The 16,966-nt window shown below is 43.8% G+C and overlaps 2 protein-coding genes across 2 annotated transcripts in view; one reads left to right on the top strand and one right to left on the bottom strand.

Moving 5' to 3' along the window:
- Positions 1-10,164, bottom strand: part of sptlc3 (serine palmitoyltransferase, long chain base subunit 3) — a 42,128-nt gene extending 31,964 nt beyond the window's left edge. Inside the window, exons 1-4 of the mRNA XM_013131825.3 lie at positions 9,555-10,164; positions 6,429-6,635; positions 1,230-1,384; positions 432-580 (exon numbers count right to left, since the gene is read on the bottom strand). Coding sequence (XP_012987279.1) covers positions 432-580; positions 1,230-1,384; positions 6,429-6,635; positions 9,555-9,665 — 622 coding nt within the window. The 5' untranslated portion in view covers positions 9,666-10,164. The remainder of the gene's footprint in view (positions 1-431; positions 581-1,229; positions 1,385-6,428; positions 6,636-9,554) is intronic.
- Positions 10,165-13,325: 3,161 nt separating this feature from the next.
- Positions 13,326-14,550, top strand: LOC117594517 (vegetative cell wall protein gp1-like; the record flags this gene model as incomplete). Its single annotated transcript, XM_034292356.1, has 2 exons — positions 13,326-13,359; positions 13,748-14,550. Coding segments are annotated over exons 1-2 (837 nt in total), but the record flags the coding sequence as incomplete, so codon positions are not given.
- Positions 14,551-16,966: the final 2,416 nt, after the last annotated feature.

The raw sequence follows: 16,966 nt of genomic DNA, 5'->3' as shown, positions 1-16,966 counted from the left end.
CTAAACCCTAACCTAATCTAAACCCTAACCTAATCTAAACCCTAACCCTAATCTAAACCCTAACCTAATCTAAACCCTAAACTAATCTAAACCCTAACCTAATCTAAACCCTAACATAATCTAAACCCTAAACTAATCTAAACCCTAACCTAATCTAAACCCTAACATAATCTAAACCCTAACCCTAATCTAAACCCTAACCCTAATCTAAACCCTAACCCTAATCTAAGCCCTAACCTAATCTTAACATAAGCCTAAAGCCAAACCGCCACTCTGCCCACTTTTATGCTTTACCCTGAACCTAAAGCAAGCATTTTTGGGGGGCTGTAAAACCAGGATCACATATACACCCCCCTCCATCCCTCACACACACCTCCACACACCCCAACACACCTCATTCCCTGTCAAACATCTACCATACAAACTCTCACCCATCTCCTGACGTGTGCTACAGACTCCCAGGCCATATTGTTGTACTCTTTCAGCTACGGTCTTCAGGAAGTCCACGTTGTTCTCAGCGAAACCAAGGTAGTTATAGGATCCCATGTTGATGACATTGGGAATTGTCTTCCCTGTTAACCTGAACACATAAACACAAATTGTCAAACCAATGTCCTTCAGGTTTCTATGGTCTGTTAAGCTGACAGGGGGTGTGAACATGAACTTATCACTATATCCTGTTCCTATTGATTTTGTTGCATGCACACACATACACACACGAACACACTCGCACGCACACACATGCACGCATGCACACCCGCACACACACACACACACACACGCACGCACAAACACGTGTTAGCTGTCGTACTTGCAGTCAAAGTGAATGAGACAGTGTTAGTGGAAAATCGACTACATACTGTAATGCAATAAGCTATTATTCGTTGTGTCTCAGTAAAGAGACGTTCTCAAACCAGTTAATCAAGATCTGCGGTTCTCAATTTGCTCTCAACACCTGACACTATTTTTAATGGACACTGTCAGTGTGAATACCAAATCAAGTACACCCTATTCACCCCTACACCCTATTCACCCCTACACCCTATTCACCCCTACACATTATTCACCCCTACACCCTATTCACCCCTACACCCTATTCACCCCTACACCCTGTCACATGTCCCAAATCAACCCCTACACTCTATTCTCTAGTGACAGGTTGAAGATCAATACCGGTTTGTGTTTCCTCTTTCCTCCTGAAGGTCACAGTGTCAACAGAGGCTCAGTACCTGAATGTCCAGTTGTAGTCTGGAGAAACCCTCTCCATCACGTCGAAGACCGGGCCAGGTAGACTGCAGATGGGTCGGTTCCAGTTGTCCCGGACTCTCATGTACAGGTTACGGGTGTAGAAGTTCTCAAAGTCCTGATACAGCGGGACAAAATCCTGAGGAGGAATTATGACAGTTCATGTTTCAGTCAGAGCTCTCTCCAGTCAGGAGAACGCAGCACATACCCCACCGGGGATGTGGCTTCCCACAGGGTGAGGTACGAAAAGACGCTCAGTTGTTCTGGATGAGAGTGTCTGCTGAACACCTTAAGCATCAAAGTATTTTCTTTATCACTGCATGATTCACAACACACAATTTAATACCGCTAGAGAACTGGGGTAATTCCATTTAATACCGCTAGAGAACTGGGGTCATTCCATTTAATACCGCTAGAGAACTGGGGTCATTCCATTTAATACCGCTAGAGAACTGGGGTCATTCCATTTAATACCTAGAGGACTGGGGTCATTCCATTTATTACCGCTAGAGAACTGGGGTCATTCCATTTAATACCTAGAGAACTGGGGTCATTCCATTTAATACCGCTAGAGAACTGGGGTCATTCCATTTAATACCGCTAGAGCACTGGGGTCATTCCATTTAATACCGCTAGAGAACTGGGGTCATTCCATTTAATACCGCTAGAGAACTGGGGTCATTCCATTTATTACCGCTAGAGAACTGGGGTCATTCCATTTATTACCGCTAGAGAACTGGGGTCATTCCATTTAATACCTAGAGAACTGGGGTCATTCCATTTAATACCGCTAGAGAACTGGGGTCATTCCATTTAATACCGCTAGAGCACTGGGGTCATTCCATTTAATACCGCTAGAGAACTGGGGTCATTCCATTTAATACCGCTAGAGCACTGGGGTCATTCCATTTAATACCGCTAGAGAACTGGGGTCATTCCATTTAATACCGCTAGAGAACTGGGGTCATTCCATTTAATACCGCTAGAGAACTGGGGTCATTCCATTTAATACCTAGAGGACTGGGGTCATTCCATTTATTACCGCTAGAGAACTGGGGTCATTCCATTTAATACCTAGAGAACTGGGGTCATTCCATGTAATACCGCTAGAGAACTGGGGTCATTCCATTTAATACCGCTAGAGCACTGAGGTCATTCCATTTAATACCGCTAGAGAACTGGGGTCATTCCATTTAATACCGCTAGAGAACTGGGGTCATTCCATTTATTACCGCTAGAGAACTGGGGTCATTCCATTTATTACCGCTAGAGAACTGGGGTCATTCCATTTAATACCTAGAGAACTGGGGTCATTCCATTTAATACCGCTAGAGAACTGGGGTCATTCCATTTAATACCGCTAGAGCACTGGGGTCATTCCATTTAATACCGCTAGAGAACTGGGGTCATTCCATTTAATACCGCTAGAGCACTGGGGTCATTCCATTTAATACCGCTAGAGAACTGGGGTCATTCCATTTAATACCGCTAGAGAACTGGGGTCATTCCATTTAATACCTAGAGGACTGGGGTCATTCCATTTATTACCGCTAGAGAACTGGGGTCATTCCATTTAATACCTAGAGAACTGGGGTCATTCCATGTAATACCGCTAGAGAACTGGGGTCATTCCATTTAATACCGCTAGAGCACTGAGGTCATTCCATTTAATACCGCTAGAGAACTGGGGTCATTCCATTTAATACCGCTAGAGAACTGGGGTCATTCCATTTATTACCGCTAGAGAACTGGGGTCATTCCATTTATTACCGCTAGAGAACTGGGGTCATTCCATTTAATACCTAGAGAACTGGGGTCATTCCATTTAATACCGCTAGAGAACTGGGGTCATTCCATTTAATACCGCTAGAGCACTGGGGTCATTCCATTTAATACCGCTAGAGAACTGGGGTCATTCCATTTAATACCGCTAGAGCACTGGGGTCATTCCATTTAATACCGCTAGAGAACTGGGGTCATTCCATTTAATACCGCTAGAGAACTGGGGTCATTCCATTTATTACCGCTAGAGAACTGGGGTCATTCCATTTAATACCGCTAGAGCACTGGGGTCATTCCATTTAATACCGCTAGAGAACTGGGGTCATTCCATTTATTACCGCTAGAGAACTGGGGTCATTCCATTTAATACCGCTAGAGCACTGGGTCATTCCATTTAATACCGCTAGAGCACTGGGTCATTCCATTTTAGGGAGTACAATAAAACACATTTTCTTGTGTTCAAAGCTTCTGAATGTAGAAATGGAACTGGAATTTGGTTTACTTTCTGAACAGACCTAAATGAAATTCCAAATGGCGTCACTGTAATGATGTCACCGTAATGGCATCACTGTATTGGTGTCACCGTAATAGCATCACTGTAATGGCATCACTGTATTGGCATCACTGTAATGGCATCACCGTATTGGCATTACTGTATTGGCATCACCGTAATGGCATCACCGTATTGGCATCACCATAATGGCATCACTGTATTGGCATTACTGAAATGGCGTCACCGTAATGGCATCACCGTATTGGCGTCACTGTAATGGCATCACCGTATTGGCGTCACTGTAATGATGTCACCGTAATGGCATCACTGTATTGGCGTCACCATAATGGCATCACTGTATTGGCGTCACTGTATTGGCGTCACCGTATTGGCGTCACCGTAATGGCGTCAGGATCACTTCTCTTAACCTCATTCGTTGGAGTCAGGGGACGCTGCTTCTGCTGCGCAACACATGGCCACTCTAATGATGCTGTTTAGATAAACTGTTATAAGCTCAATCCTGCCCTGCCTGGAAAAGCTTTGAATGCCTGGTCAACAAACAGTTAAACAGCTATCTTGAGTCACACAGTGTTCTCTCTGCAGTCAGGCTTCATAACTGGCCGATCTGTACCATATCTGGATGATATTTGCAGCATAATAATACAATCAGCAACCTATGGTCTTAAGAAGACTGTCTAGCCTGGTTTGAAAACCATCTTTTGGACTGTTTAAAATGTCAGATCTACACCTCTGACTGTATCCATGGTAGTTCCTCAAGATTCAATACTTGGACCAACTCCATTGTTTTTGTATATTAATGATGTTTCGTTTTGTGCCTCATCTCCCTTGCAGGCAACAGTGTACTCTCCCAAGTCCCTCATGGTCCACACTACAACACAGCCTTAATAACACCCTACATGCCTGCTTTGACCTTCATCTAATGTTTATAGAAAAAAGTACACCCTTCAATTAAAATGTACCTCAACCTTCCCCACCCCAAACATTCTTGCTCTGAATAGGTCTGAGTTAAAATCTGTCACTGCGTACAAATATCTTTACAAAAAGGCATCTGTCACCCACACTGCCATGTATACCCTTGTAGAAATGCCCATTCGTACCTCCACTATTGCAATGTGGATGTTTTGTACAGGACTGCCAACGTCTCAGTGACTTTGATGTCTTCCACTGCCACCAGCTCCCCCTTCAACACTCATCACTCATGACCTTAACACTCTGACCCCCCTTCAACACTCATCACTCATGACCTTAACACTCTGACCCCCCTTCAGCACTCATCACTCATGACCTTAACACTCTGACCCCCCTTCAACACTCATCACTCATGACCTTAACACTCTGACCCCCCTTCAACACTCATCACTCATGACCTTAACACTCTGACCCCCCTTCAACACTCATCACTCATGACCTTAACACTCTGACCCCCCTTCAACACTCATCACTCATGACCTTAACACTCTGACCCCCCTTCAACACTCATCATTCATGACCTTAACACTCTGACCCCTCATCTGTTCCTGCCTGTTCTGGTCTCACCTCATCTGTTCCTGCCTGTTCTGGTCTCACCTCATCTGTTCCTACATGTTCTGGTCTCACCTCATCTGTTCCTACATGTTCTGGTCTCACCCCATCTGTTCTTACATATTCTGGTCTCACCTCATCTGTTCCTGCCTGTTCTGGTCTCACCTCATCTGTTCCTGCCTGTTCTGGTCTCACCTCATCTGTTCCTACATGTTCTGGTCTCACCCCATCTGTTCTTACATGTTCTGGTCTCACCTCATCTGTTCCTGCCTGTTCTGGTCTCACCTCATCTGTTCCTGCCTGTTCTGGTCTCACCTCATGTTCCTACATTTTCTGGTCTCACCTCATCTGTTTCTGGTCTTTCTGTCTCACCCCATATGTTCCTGGTAAATTTGATACATTTGATTGTGTTTCTAACGGTAGAATGCCAAAATCCTGAGGGTTGAGTAGGGGGTAAAATCATGAGCATGATCTGTGATGGAGATCATAGTCCTTCTTTTGAGTAGCAGAGCAGTGGACTCCACTGGGAGGTTATTAAAATATAGTCCTCTGTGCCCTCTCTGTCACCCATAGCAACTCCACAGCATTTTTAACATTGGCAATGTTAAGTCAGAGCAAGTAGAGAAAGTGAAAATGAAATGTATTTGTATGCATTTGATTTTATTCATATAACATCAGTTCCTGAAACAGTCTCTAAAATGTCCCTATTTAAATAAACTGGACACAGAAAGAAAAGGAAAAGGCCAGATCACAGAATCACCTTCTCCAGTCTACAAGATAGCCTGGTCCCAAGACTGTTTGTGTTGTCTTGTCCACTCCTATAGTCATGACAAGACATCACCAACAGATCTGGGACAAGGCTATGAAAACAACCCGTTCCTTTACGGCTCTAAACAACAGTTCCTGAAACACTCAAATGTATATTGTCATCGAAGAGACACGGCCACACTGAAAGGCTGGGTTTGTGGTATGGAAGTTATTCATACCTGTGAGACAGCTGTGTTGAGATGTAGTGTGTAAATGTCATGTCCATACACCACAATCGCCCCCATGCCATTTATCCTACCCCTCAGGCTACAAGTATGCCGCAACCCAAATGGCAGCCTATTCCAGACATAGTACACTTCCCTTAGACCCAGGGCACATCATTGGTAGTGTACTACACAGGGGACAGGATACCACTTGTTACCCAGACCCAGTTTGTCATGTGGTTGGCTGTAAGAAGCTAGGGTAAGTATTAGTTGACAACAGGAAACTGTTCTCACACAGGCATTCAACCTCTGGTGTGTGTGTGCGAGTGTGTGAGAGACTGCTTGTGTGTGTGTATGTGCGTGTGTGTGGGCGTGTGCGTGCGTCCAACACCCACCTTCTGCTCGTCTCTCTCCTTGGCGATGTGACATTTCTCCAGGCCCACCGCCCGCAGGAAGTCTCTGAAGTAGCCGAACAGGGTGACGAGGCCAAAGCCCAGGTAGGTCATCACAGCCACATACATTGGGGCCTGCTCGAAGGACTCCTGACCCTGGAACAAACGCTTTCCGGAAGGAGGCCCGGTGCCGTTTGCCCTGCCGTTAATCTGAAACAGCAACAACAGCAGTGAAAAACAACAAGAGCAGTATCAATCAGGACCCCAGTTGTCCAATAAACAACAACAACAGCAGTGACAATCAGGAGCCCTGTTGTCCAATAAACAACAACAACAACAACAGCAGTGACAATCAGGAGCCCTGTTGTCCAATAAACAACAACAACAACAGCAGTGACAATCAGGAGCCCTGTTGTCCAATAAACAACAACAACAACAACAGCAGTGACAATCAGGACCCCTGTTGTCCCAAGCGTGCCGCACAAGCCCTGAAAAGTGAAGCCAAAACGTCTCGATCGCCCCCTGGTGAGTGGTCCCAGTATAGGTCATAAACCCCGCCCTCCCCATGTTATTCAATGGGACGCGAGACCAATTAAACAATTAAATTACCCTTCAAATATCTTTTTTCCGAAGCTGGTTTCTGTCATTTACTGTAGTTTGTATCACACTAATGTAAATTCAAGAGTTTGTTTTTAAAATAAGTTTGTTTTTAGTTAGTTATTTAATGCTCTAAAAACGGTGGTGTGACGTCGTGATTCACAGCTGTGATTGACAGCTATCTGAGCCGAGGAGCCACTGAATCTTCGGAGGATTGAGGAGATTGGAACTTTACATTTAATCTCTAAATTTCTATAATTGATATAATTTCACACGGACATAATGGGTTGTTCTGCAGTACATTGTGCTAACCGATCTGGCATTTCCAATCGATCTTTGAATTTTTTTCGGTAAGTTAAATTTATAAGCTATTTAATTAGTAAATAAATGTAATGGGCTAGCTAACGTTAGCTAAAAGACAACAAGCCTCGTTAATAGCCATGTTAATAGCTAGCAGGTGATCGTTAGCTAGAAGTTACCAATTATTTTTGTATTAGGCCTATTCTAAATTAAGGTTAAACATGATGTAAGTTAGGCTATAACATATCGTCTAGGTTTAACAAGCAAAGGTTGTACTGTACTTGGACTTGCGATTGATTACGGTATGCGCATTCTGCGAGGGAGAGTGAGGACGGGGCACAGGGGTGGGTCCGTTGATTTTGCGGCTTTACGGCTTTACTTCCTGCTTGCTACTGCGCATAACTACTGCGCAGAACTGGTCCCAAGATCGCTATCTGCGCAGACGCAAGTCCAAGATGTCAGCGCCGTATCGGGACACTGGCGGCTTCAGTTTTCACCAATGGAAAAGAGCGAAAGGGCGTCGTCCATTTTTTTTACAGTCTATGTGTTGTCCAATAAACAACAACTGCAGTGACAATCAGGACCCCTGTTGTCCAATAAACAACAGTGACAATCAGGACCCTTGGTGTCCAATAAACAACAAAAATAACAACTGCAGTGACAATCAGGAGCCCTGTTGTCCAATAAACAACAACAACAACAATAAGGGCCTAGAACATATAGAGATAACATGTTGTACCAGTGCTGCTACCGTAGGAACTGGCATTTAAGTCATCAACAATACAGAAACTACGAGATTTAGAGCCACTGCAGTGGGAAAGACAAGTAACCACGAAACAAATGTATTATCCCAAAAACAGGTCAGATTCAAACACATGTATGATTGTATGTTTTTGACAGAAAGAGTACCTCCTGCATCTTCCGCCACATAAATTAATGAATAAAACAAGCGTCCACGTTAAACATAATTATAGCTTAATGGCTGGACTGGCTGGAGGCGATTGTTAGTATAGCAGAAAAGCAGGAAGTAAAAAGAGAACTAATCAATCTGTGGTCAACTGACACTTCAAAGAAATACATTCCATTGCATGAGACACATCAGTTATATTCATTTGAATGAACATTGGACATTGACATGGAAATTAAGGCATCACAATACCGAACAATGTCCGCATTATTTCAACAGTTGTCGTCAGGGGTTACACTTTCCAAACCCGTTCTATTCCTTATATTTCTATGTTGCCAAATTATTTGTGAAACAATTATTAATTAATTATTATTAATTAAACAGTTTTATAGTATAAGCATGCCCTAATAATGTGAGCAAGGACGTTTTTGAACGAGCGAGAGGAAACATTATAGCTCAAAACTTGCATGACTGCAGGAAGGAATCCTGTATTTCTGCATTTTTTCATCAGTTACGTACAATATTATATGCCACACAGGAATAGTGTGGAGAGATGAGTGAGCTCCTACAGTCAGATATCAGGGGTGGTTTCCCTTTCACAATATTATTTAAAATCATGTACTTTTGTAGTAGGATTCAGTCACAGGGTGGAACATTTGATTTGTTCATTTTCTTCCAATGATATTTATCTACCGCCTCCACTATCAACTGACCTTTGGCGTGGGTACACTAAACCACACCAATCCAAAAAAAACGTGTAGCTGTCAATAATAAGTGATTCATTGGTGTTATCGATGCAAAAAACTTAGTGCAATAATACATTTTTCACGAGTGCTCTTCTCTCGCTGCGGGCCTCCACAATGACTAGCAGGTGGTCTGGCTCTGATGAGACGTTTCACATAATAATGTTCATAATCTAGAGTCAGACTCCGCTTTCCCAAACTAACCACCAGCAAGGATTAGAGAAACCGCAAATCCGACCGGACATCTGAGGAAAATGTCACCCTGGGTTTTAAGAAGTCCACTGGCGTCCTGCGTCTGTCTATATGCCAGGCGCGCGCGAGACAGGCCCAAGGTTGTAGGACCTGCTAACTTTCAGCACACAGCAACTGTCAATAACGTGCCATTTACGTCCACTAAACCAACGATACGGGCTACTAGATTTCACCTCGCCGTTGATTGCGTACAGTATATTGCTGCAGTTGTATTATTTAATGCCACTTTGACTGGTTTATATAGGCTATATGCAACGAAAGAAAGTTTCTCAAGGTTCTGCAAATTCGAAAACGCCCACATAGGCTAACATTGCCTGTAATTCTACATACCTGTAATTTATTGTCGTATCCATTTTTCTGACAAACCGCGCTTTTGAAGTTATTTCCATTCATTTGTATTTTCAGTTTTCCGTTTGTGACCGGGGTTGTCGTTCTACCCATTCTTGGTCACGGAACAGATATCGACTGAGTGACTTAAGTAGGAAGTGATTGTTCTCCTTCCAGCAGCTAGCAGCCGCGAGTAGTTGTCAGTCCAGGTGAGAAACCGGTTTACTTGGGACATTACGACAAAGGAGACTGACTTCCTCATAATCGGTTGTACGGTTAGCTCAGGTCCAGCGTGTTACGTCCGGCCGGATGATGCTGAGCCTGTACGACTTATTTACAGTAACGCCCTGGACCAGAGCGAAGCTATCAAACGTCACACCGCCTAGCTTTGTTGTGGACACCGCTGCAACTTTACGTGGTGAAGTACATATCGTGGAAGAAGTTGTATCAACGGAGCGGCGCTGACTGAAACCGAATTGAGCGTATGAACTGCACATTTCCTCCAGCTCAAGACAGACTGTCTTTCAATGAAATATAATGTCTGGACTCCAGTGTAAATATAATAGTTGGATTCCTGTGCCTGTGCTGTCATCAGACATTACTCACACCACTCAAACTGCATTTAGGAGTGTACGCGTAAATCACATAATCAGCTGTATCAGTCAGCTGATTATTTGACAGGTTTCACAGTGCCTGCTTTCACTTCTCTATTAGGGCTTAAAAGAAAGTGGCTGTGTCAAACAAATATCTCCCCATTCATGGAGCTCTGGTTCCTGCTGGTCAAAAGCATTGTGGTACAGTATATAAAGGATTAGAATGTATAACTAGTGCATTACACAGGGAGTAGGGTGACGTTTGGAGCGTCTTGCATTAGCGTGCGAAACAGGGTCTTAAATAACTCACTCACTCTACAAAATAGGAAGTTACGTGAGAAACAATTAAACCAGTCCAACTAAAATGTGTGATTAATATTAAATTATGATAAAGAGATATGTTTTTTTTTGTTTTCTTTTAAATTATAAAATAGCTAAAGTGTTATTAAAAAACCTCTGACCGAACATAGTCCAGGGGAATATGTAACATATTATACGTAAATCTGTGACACCTGATTTCATATGATGTTACGTTAAGTTACACTACCATACGCGACCAAAACATTTGTAAAGTGTTAGGAATTCGCTAAAACGCTTTACACCGATCAGCCATAACATTATGACCACTGACAGGTGAAGCGAATAACACTGATACACCCATCAGCCATAACATTATGACCACTGACAGGTGAAGCGAATTACACTGATAATCACGTTACCATGGCACCTGTCAGTGGGTGGAATATATTAGGCAGCAAGTGAACCTACTGTCCTCAAAGTTGATGTGTTAGAAGCAAGAAAAATGGGCAAGTGTAAGGATATGAGTGACTTTGACAAGGGCCAAATTGTGATGGCTAGACGACTGGGTCAGAGCATCTCCAAAACTGCAGCCCTTGTGGGGTGTTCCCGGTCTGCAGTGGTCAGTACCTATCAAAAGTGGTCCAAGGGAGGAAAAGTGGTGAACTGGCATCAGGGTCATGGGCGGCCAAGGCTCATTGATGCACGTGGGGAGGGAAGGCTGGCCTGTGTGGTCCGATCCAACAGATGAGGTACAGTAGCTCCAACTGCTGCAAAAGTGAATGCTGGTACTGATAGAAAGGTGTCAGAACACACAGTACATCGCAGTTTGTTGCGTATGAGGCTGCGTAGCCACAGACCAGTCAGGGTGCCCATGCTGACCCCTGTCCACTGCCGAAAGCGCTTACAATGTGCACATGAGCATCAGAACTGGACCAAGGCCCAATGGAAGAAGGTGGCCTGGTCTGATGAATCACGTTTTCTTTAACATCACCTGGATTGCCGGGTGTGTGTGCATTGTTTACCTGGAGAACACATGGCGCCAGGATGCACTATGGGAAGAAGGCAAGTTGGTGGAGGCAGTGTGATGCTTTGGGCAATGTTCTGCTGGGAAACCTTGGGTCCTGCCTTTCATGTGAATGTTACTTTGACACATACAGTGAGGTAAAAAAAATATTTGATCCCCTGCTGTTTTGTACATTTGCCCACTGACAAAGAAATGATCAGTCTATCATTTGAATTGTAGGTTAATTTGAACCTGTGAGAGACAGAATAACAACAAAAAAATCCAGAAAAACACATTTTGTAAGACTAATGAGGATGTGAAATTGTGGTGGGAATCATGAAGCCTTGTGCTGCCGATAATATGGACAGATTGTTTAATCTGGAATGCCCAATGAGTGTGAAAGAGAAGATTCTCCTTTGTTGAGTGAACAGTGTACTCTGTGTATGAAATGTATTTATTTGACCGTCCACATGATCTAGAAGTCTTTGGAGGCTAAAGGAACATTAATCTCTGTTTTCGGTGGTGTTTTTAGTATTCACAGTAATGCTTGGTTAAACAACAATCTGTCCGTAGTATCGGCAGCACAGGTGGGGTCTGCAGTTTAAAGGTCACTTTTAAAGGTTTGGTCTCTAGTACTGGAGTCACTTTTAATCAAAGTTAATTGTTCCTTTTGTTAAAATATTTTCCATGCTATTTTATTAAATTAAATGACATAGTATTTGATTCCATTTATGTTTAATCTGTGCTGTTCTGTTAAATGACATTCTATGACATTCAGCCCTATTCTTTCACACCACCAGATTGGTAAAGGATAAAGGTATGGAAATTACCAGCACACCGATCTCCTCCTCACAGCTGAACTGTGGTTCCTCTCTCTGTCTCTCATGCACACATGGTACATTGGTGCACATGTGTTTGTATGTGTGTGTGTGTCTGTCTGTCTGTGTGTATGCTTTGGTTTTTGTGTGGCAATCAGGTGTTTAGAGATTGGAATGTAAATACCAGTCTGAACACCATGTGGTTAGAAAGACAGAGACACAAAGAGAAAGAGAGAATAAAAGAGAAAGAAATGTGTTTTCAAATGCAACCACACCCAGTTTCCACAGCTCCTGTCAAACCGACTGTTGTTGAGGTCAGACTGCAGGGTTACATTTCCCTGTTTTCTCTAGACAAGCTGGCCCTGCTCTTGACTCGTAGATAGTCCTAAAGTTATACATTTAACTGAAAGTAATTAAGATAGAAACACAAGTGTGTGTTGTGTGTGTTTGCACATGTTTAACTTACCTTCTGGGGACTAAAAGTAAAACATCTAAAATGTTGTCCCCACTAGGAAACACTAGATTTCCTGGTTTAGGGGTTTGGTTTAGGGTGAAACTTCCAATTAAGTTTAGGCATTAGGGCTACATTTAGTTTAAGCATCACAGGATATGTTTTGACATTAGCGCTATGTTAAGTTTAGGTATTGGGCTACGATTAGGTTTAGGGTTAAGTTTATGGTTAGATTTAAGGAACTTAAAATGTCCGTTCTTGCATCCCTACTAGGTTAATAAAACAGGATGGTGTGTACGTGTGTTTCGATCCGTGTATATTTGTACAACTTTTGTACCGCAAAAGTATGAAACCCGTAAAAGTAGGTCCTCACAAGGTTTTTTGGCCTTTTCCCCAATGAGGAAAATGCTATTTTCAGCTGTTATGTTCATCGGGGAAATACATACAGTTGGGCATAGTGTTGAAATTGGGGTTACATTGGGATTCAAGCATTACTCATTAGGGTTAGGTGTTAGGACTAGGTTATGTTCATACATACAGTAAAAGACAAGTTACTGGGGTTAAGGCTAGGGTTAAGTCAGTGTAAGGGTTAGGGAATAGGAAACAAGGATGTCTGGGTCAAGGTTAGGTCTGATCCCCACAAGTATAGAAGGATGAATGTGTGTGTTAGGGGCATTCCTGATGTGTTTCAAGCGTATTTGGGATGTGTGTAAACCTGAAGCATTTACCTCAGACCGCCAAAACCCTGTCTTTTGCATGTGGAGGTGTGTTTGTTTCAGGTTTCAGAGTGATTCGTGGTGTAATGATGTTAAATCTCGGACAGCATTATAAAAAATATTATTTAAATAAATTCATCACTACTGTCGCTCTAGATAAGAATGTCTGCTACAGGACTTTAATGTATAATTATTGTATTTTATATCAGCCCTTTATGCATCCTGTCTTACCAGTAGTGATATAAATCAGTTAATAAAATATATTTATGAAATATTTATGAAAGTGCGATGCCATTCCACCTCTCCTTCTCAAAGATAAAATTCAAGTTGGTCCCTCCACTCCTCCCTCCATCCCTCCACCCCACCTCCACCCCTCCCTCCACCCCTCCCTCCACCCCTCCTCCCTCCTTCCCTCCCTCCTCCACCCCTCCCTCCATCCCTCCTCCACCCCTCCCTCCCTCCATCCCTCCTCCTCCCCTCCTCCATCCCTCCTCCATCCCTCCCTCCACCCCTCCCTCCATCCCTCCCTCCACCCCTCCTCCACCCCTCCATCCCTCCCTCCATCCCTCCCCCACCCCTCCCTCCATCCCTCCTCCACCCCTCCTCCACCCCTCCCTCCCTCCTCCACCCCTCCCTCTATACCTGCTCCACCCCTCCCTCCATCCCTCCTCCACCCATCCCTCCTCCATCCCTCCCTCCATCCCTCCTCCACCCCTCCTCCATCCCTCCTCCACCCCTCCCTCCATCCCTCCCTCCATCCCTCCTCCATCCCTCCTCCACCCCTCCTCCACCCCTCCTCCATTCCTCCTCCATCCCTCCTCCATCCCTCCCTCCATCCCTCCTCCATCCCTCCCTCCATCCCTCCTCCATCCCTCCTCCCTCCATCCCTCCTCCATCCCTCCCTCCATCCCTCCTCCACCCCTCCTCCATCCCTCCTCCATCCCTCCTCCCTCCATCCCTCCTCCATCCCTCCCTCCATCCCTCCTCCATCCCTCCTCCATCCCTCCTCCCTCCATCCCTCCTCCATCCCTCCCTCCATCCCTCCTCCACCCCTCCTCCATCCCTCCTCCATCCCTCCCTCCATCCCTCCATCCCTCCTCCATCCCTCCCTCCATCCCTCCTCCATCCCACCTCCATCCCTCCTCCATCCCTCCTCCATCCCTCCTCCATCCCTCCCTCCATCCCTCCTCCATCCCTCCTCCATCCCCCCCTCTATCTTTAAATAAGAAAACGTGCCTGTTTCTGACATGTGTCTGGAGGTTTTAAATCTGAATTTAAATTGTAGAACTGATACTGAGGGAATGTTGGGCTAGAGGACATGTGTCAGTCAACTTCACATCACACACAGACACACACAAACACAGATACACACACATACATCACTCTGCTTCACTTCACACCTGCATTGGCTAATAATAACCTATGGCTTTGTGAGGTGGGGGGAGAAAGAGACAGACTGACAAGGAAATATAAGGAGAGAAGGAGGAGAATAGAGAGAAATGGGGAGGAAGGATGAGAGAAAACAAGGGAGAAGAGAGACAAGAAGGGAGAAATGGAGGAGAGATGGAAGGGGAGAGGAGAGAGAGGGGAGAGGGAGGGGACAGTACAGATGGAAGAAAGAGGAGAGAGGGAGGGAATGGAGGGGAGAGGGAGAGGGAGGAGAGATGGGGAGAGGAGAATAAGGTTTATTAGTATGAAAGAGTGGTAGAGCTGACTGTCAGAAAGAGATGGATGTTACAAACAATGAAAAAAAACTAACAGATGAAAAATAAAACCAATATAAATGTTAGTCACTCTGGATAAATGTATCTGCTAAGTCACTTCAATGTCAGCTGTAGATGTTAAACGGATGGACAGACGTGAAGATCTGATGTGAAGATGTAATCCATATGCATATTAACAGACTGATCCTATTATTCAAAGCAGTTTACAGTGCCATTTACAGGTACATTTAGGCTGAGTGATCAGTGTGAGATTTCTACATCCATTACAAAATCTCTGAGCTCAGTAACCTTTCAATTTCCTTTATAGTACTTTTAAATACAGTTAGTATTACTTTTGCATGAATTCCCCCAGTACATTTTTCCTAAACTTACATTCTGTCATGTCATTTTTCCTAAACTTACATTCTGTCATGTCATTTTTCCTAAACTTACATTCTATCATGTCATTTTTCCTAAACTTACATTCTATCATGTCATTTTTCCTAAACTTACATTCTATCATGTCATTTTTCCTATGCTTCCATTCTGTCATGTCGGAGTTAACCGGATTTGGTAGCTGATACCGTTATTGTATTAGTGATCTAACAACACCTTTTCCGGCCAAACGATGTGCCGCGCCCACACACAGCTGTTTGTTTCTCCAGTTGAGCTGTCAGGCAGGTTGTCTGATGTAATACCAATGGAAGTCGTTGTTTATGATCATCTTGAAATTGATGTTTCTGTCACTCTGGATAGAAACTTTAATACAATAATGACTGAGCTAAAGTGGCTGAGGGTTAAATAGTCACCTTCAACTTAATTTAAGACATATAGTGGGGAGAACAAGTATTTGATACACTGCCGATATTGCAGGCTTTCAAAGCATGTAGTGGTCTGTAGTGGTCTTCTATTTTTATCACAGGTACACTTCAACTGTGAGAGACTGAATCTAAAACAAAAATCCAGAAAATCACATTGTATGATTTTTTTATAATTAATTTGCATTTTAGTATTTGATCACTTACCAACCAGTAAGAATTCTGGCTCTCACAGACCTGTTAGTTTTTCTTTAAGAAGCCCTCCTGTTCTCCACTCATTACCTGTATTAACTGTACCTGTTTGAACTTGTTACCTGTATAAAAGACACCTGTCCACATACTCAAACAGACTCCAACCTCTCCACAATGGCCAAAACCAGAGAGCTGTGTAAGAACATCAGGGATAAACTTGTTGACCTGCACAAGGCTGGGATGGGCTACAGGACAATAGGGAAGCAGCTTGGTGAGAAGGCAGCAACTGTTGGCGCAATTATTAGAAAATGGAAGAAGTTCAAGATGACGGTCAATCTCCCTCGGTCTGGGGCTCCATGCAATATCTCACCTCGTGGGGCATCAATGATCATGAGGAAGGTGAGGGATCAGACCTGGTCAATGACCTGAAGAGAGCTGAGACCACAGTCTCAAAGAAAACCATTAGTAACACACTACGCCGTCATGAATTAATATCCTGCAGCGCATGCAAGGTCCCCCTGCTCAAGCCAGCGCATGTCCAGGCCCGTCTGAAGTTTGCCAATGACCATCTGGATGATCCAGAGGAGGAATGGGAGAAGGTCATGTGGTCTGATTAGACAAAAATAGAGCTTTTTGGTCTAAACTCCACTCGCCGTGTTTTGAGGAAGAAGAAGGATGAGTACAGCCTCAAGAACACCATCCCAACCCTGAAGCCCTGTTTTTCTGATGTATCAAATACTTATGTCATGCAATAAAATGCAAATTAATTACTTAAAAATCATACAATGGGATTTTCTAGATTTTGGTTTTAGATTCCGTCA

Source organism: Esox lucius, chromosome 5 (genome assembly GCF_011004845.1).
Source record: "Esox lucius isolate fEsoLuc1 chromosome 5, fEsoLuc1.pri, whole genome shotgun sequence".
NCBI classification, from domain to species: Eukaryota; Metazoa; Chordata; class Actinopteri; order Esociformes; family Esocidae; genus Esox; species Esox lucius.
Note: the sequence above shows the minus strand (reverse complement) of the source record. Positions and strands in the feature narration are given on the sequence as shown.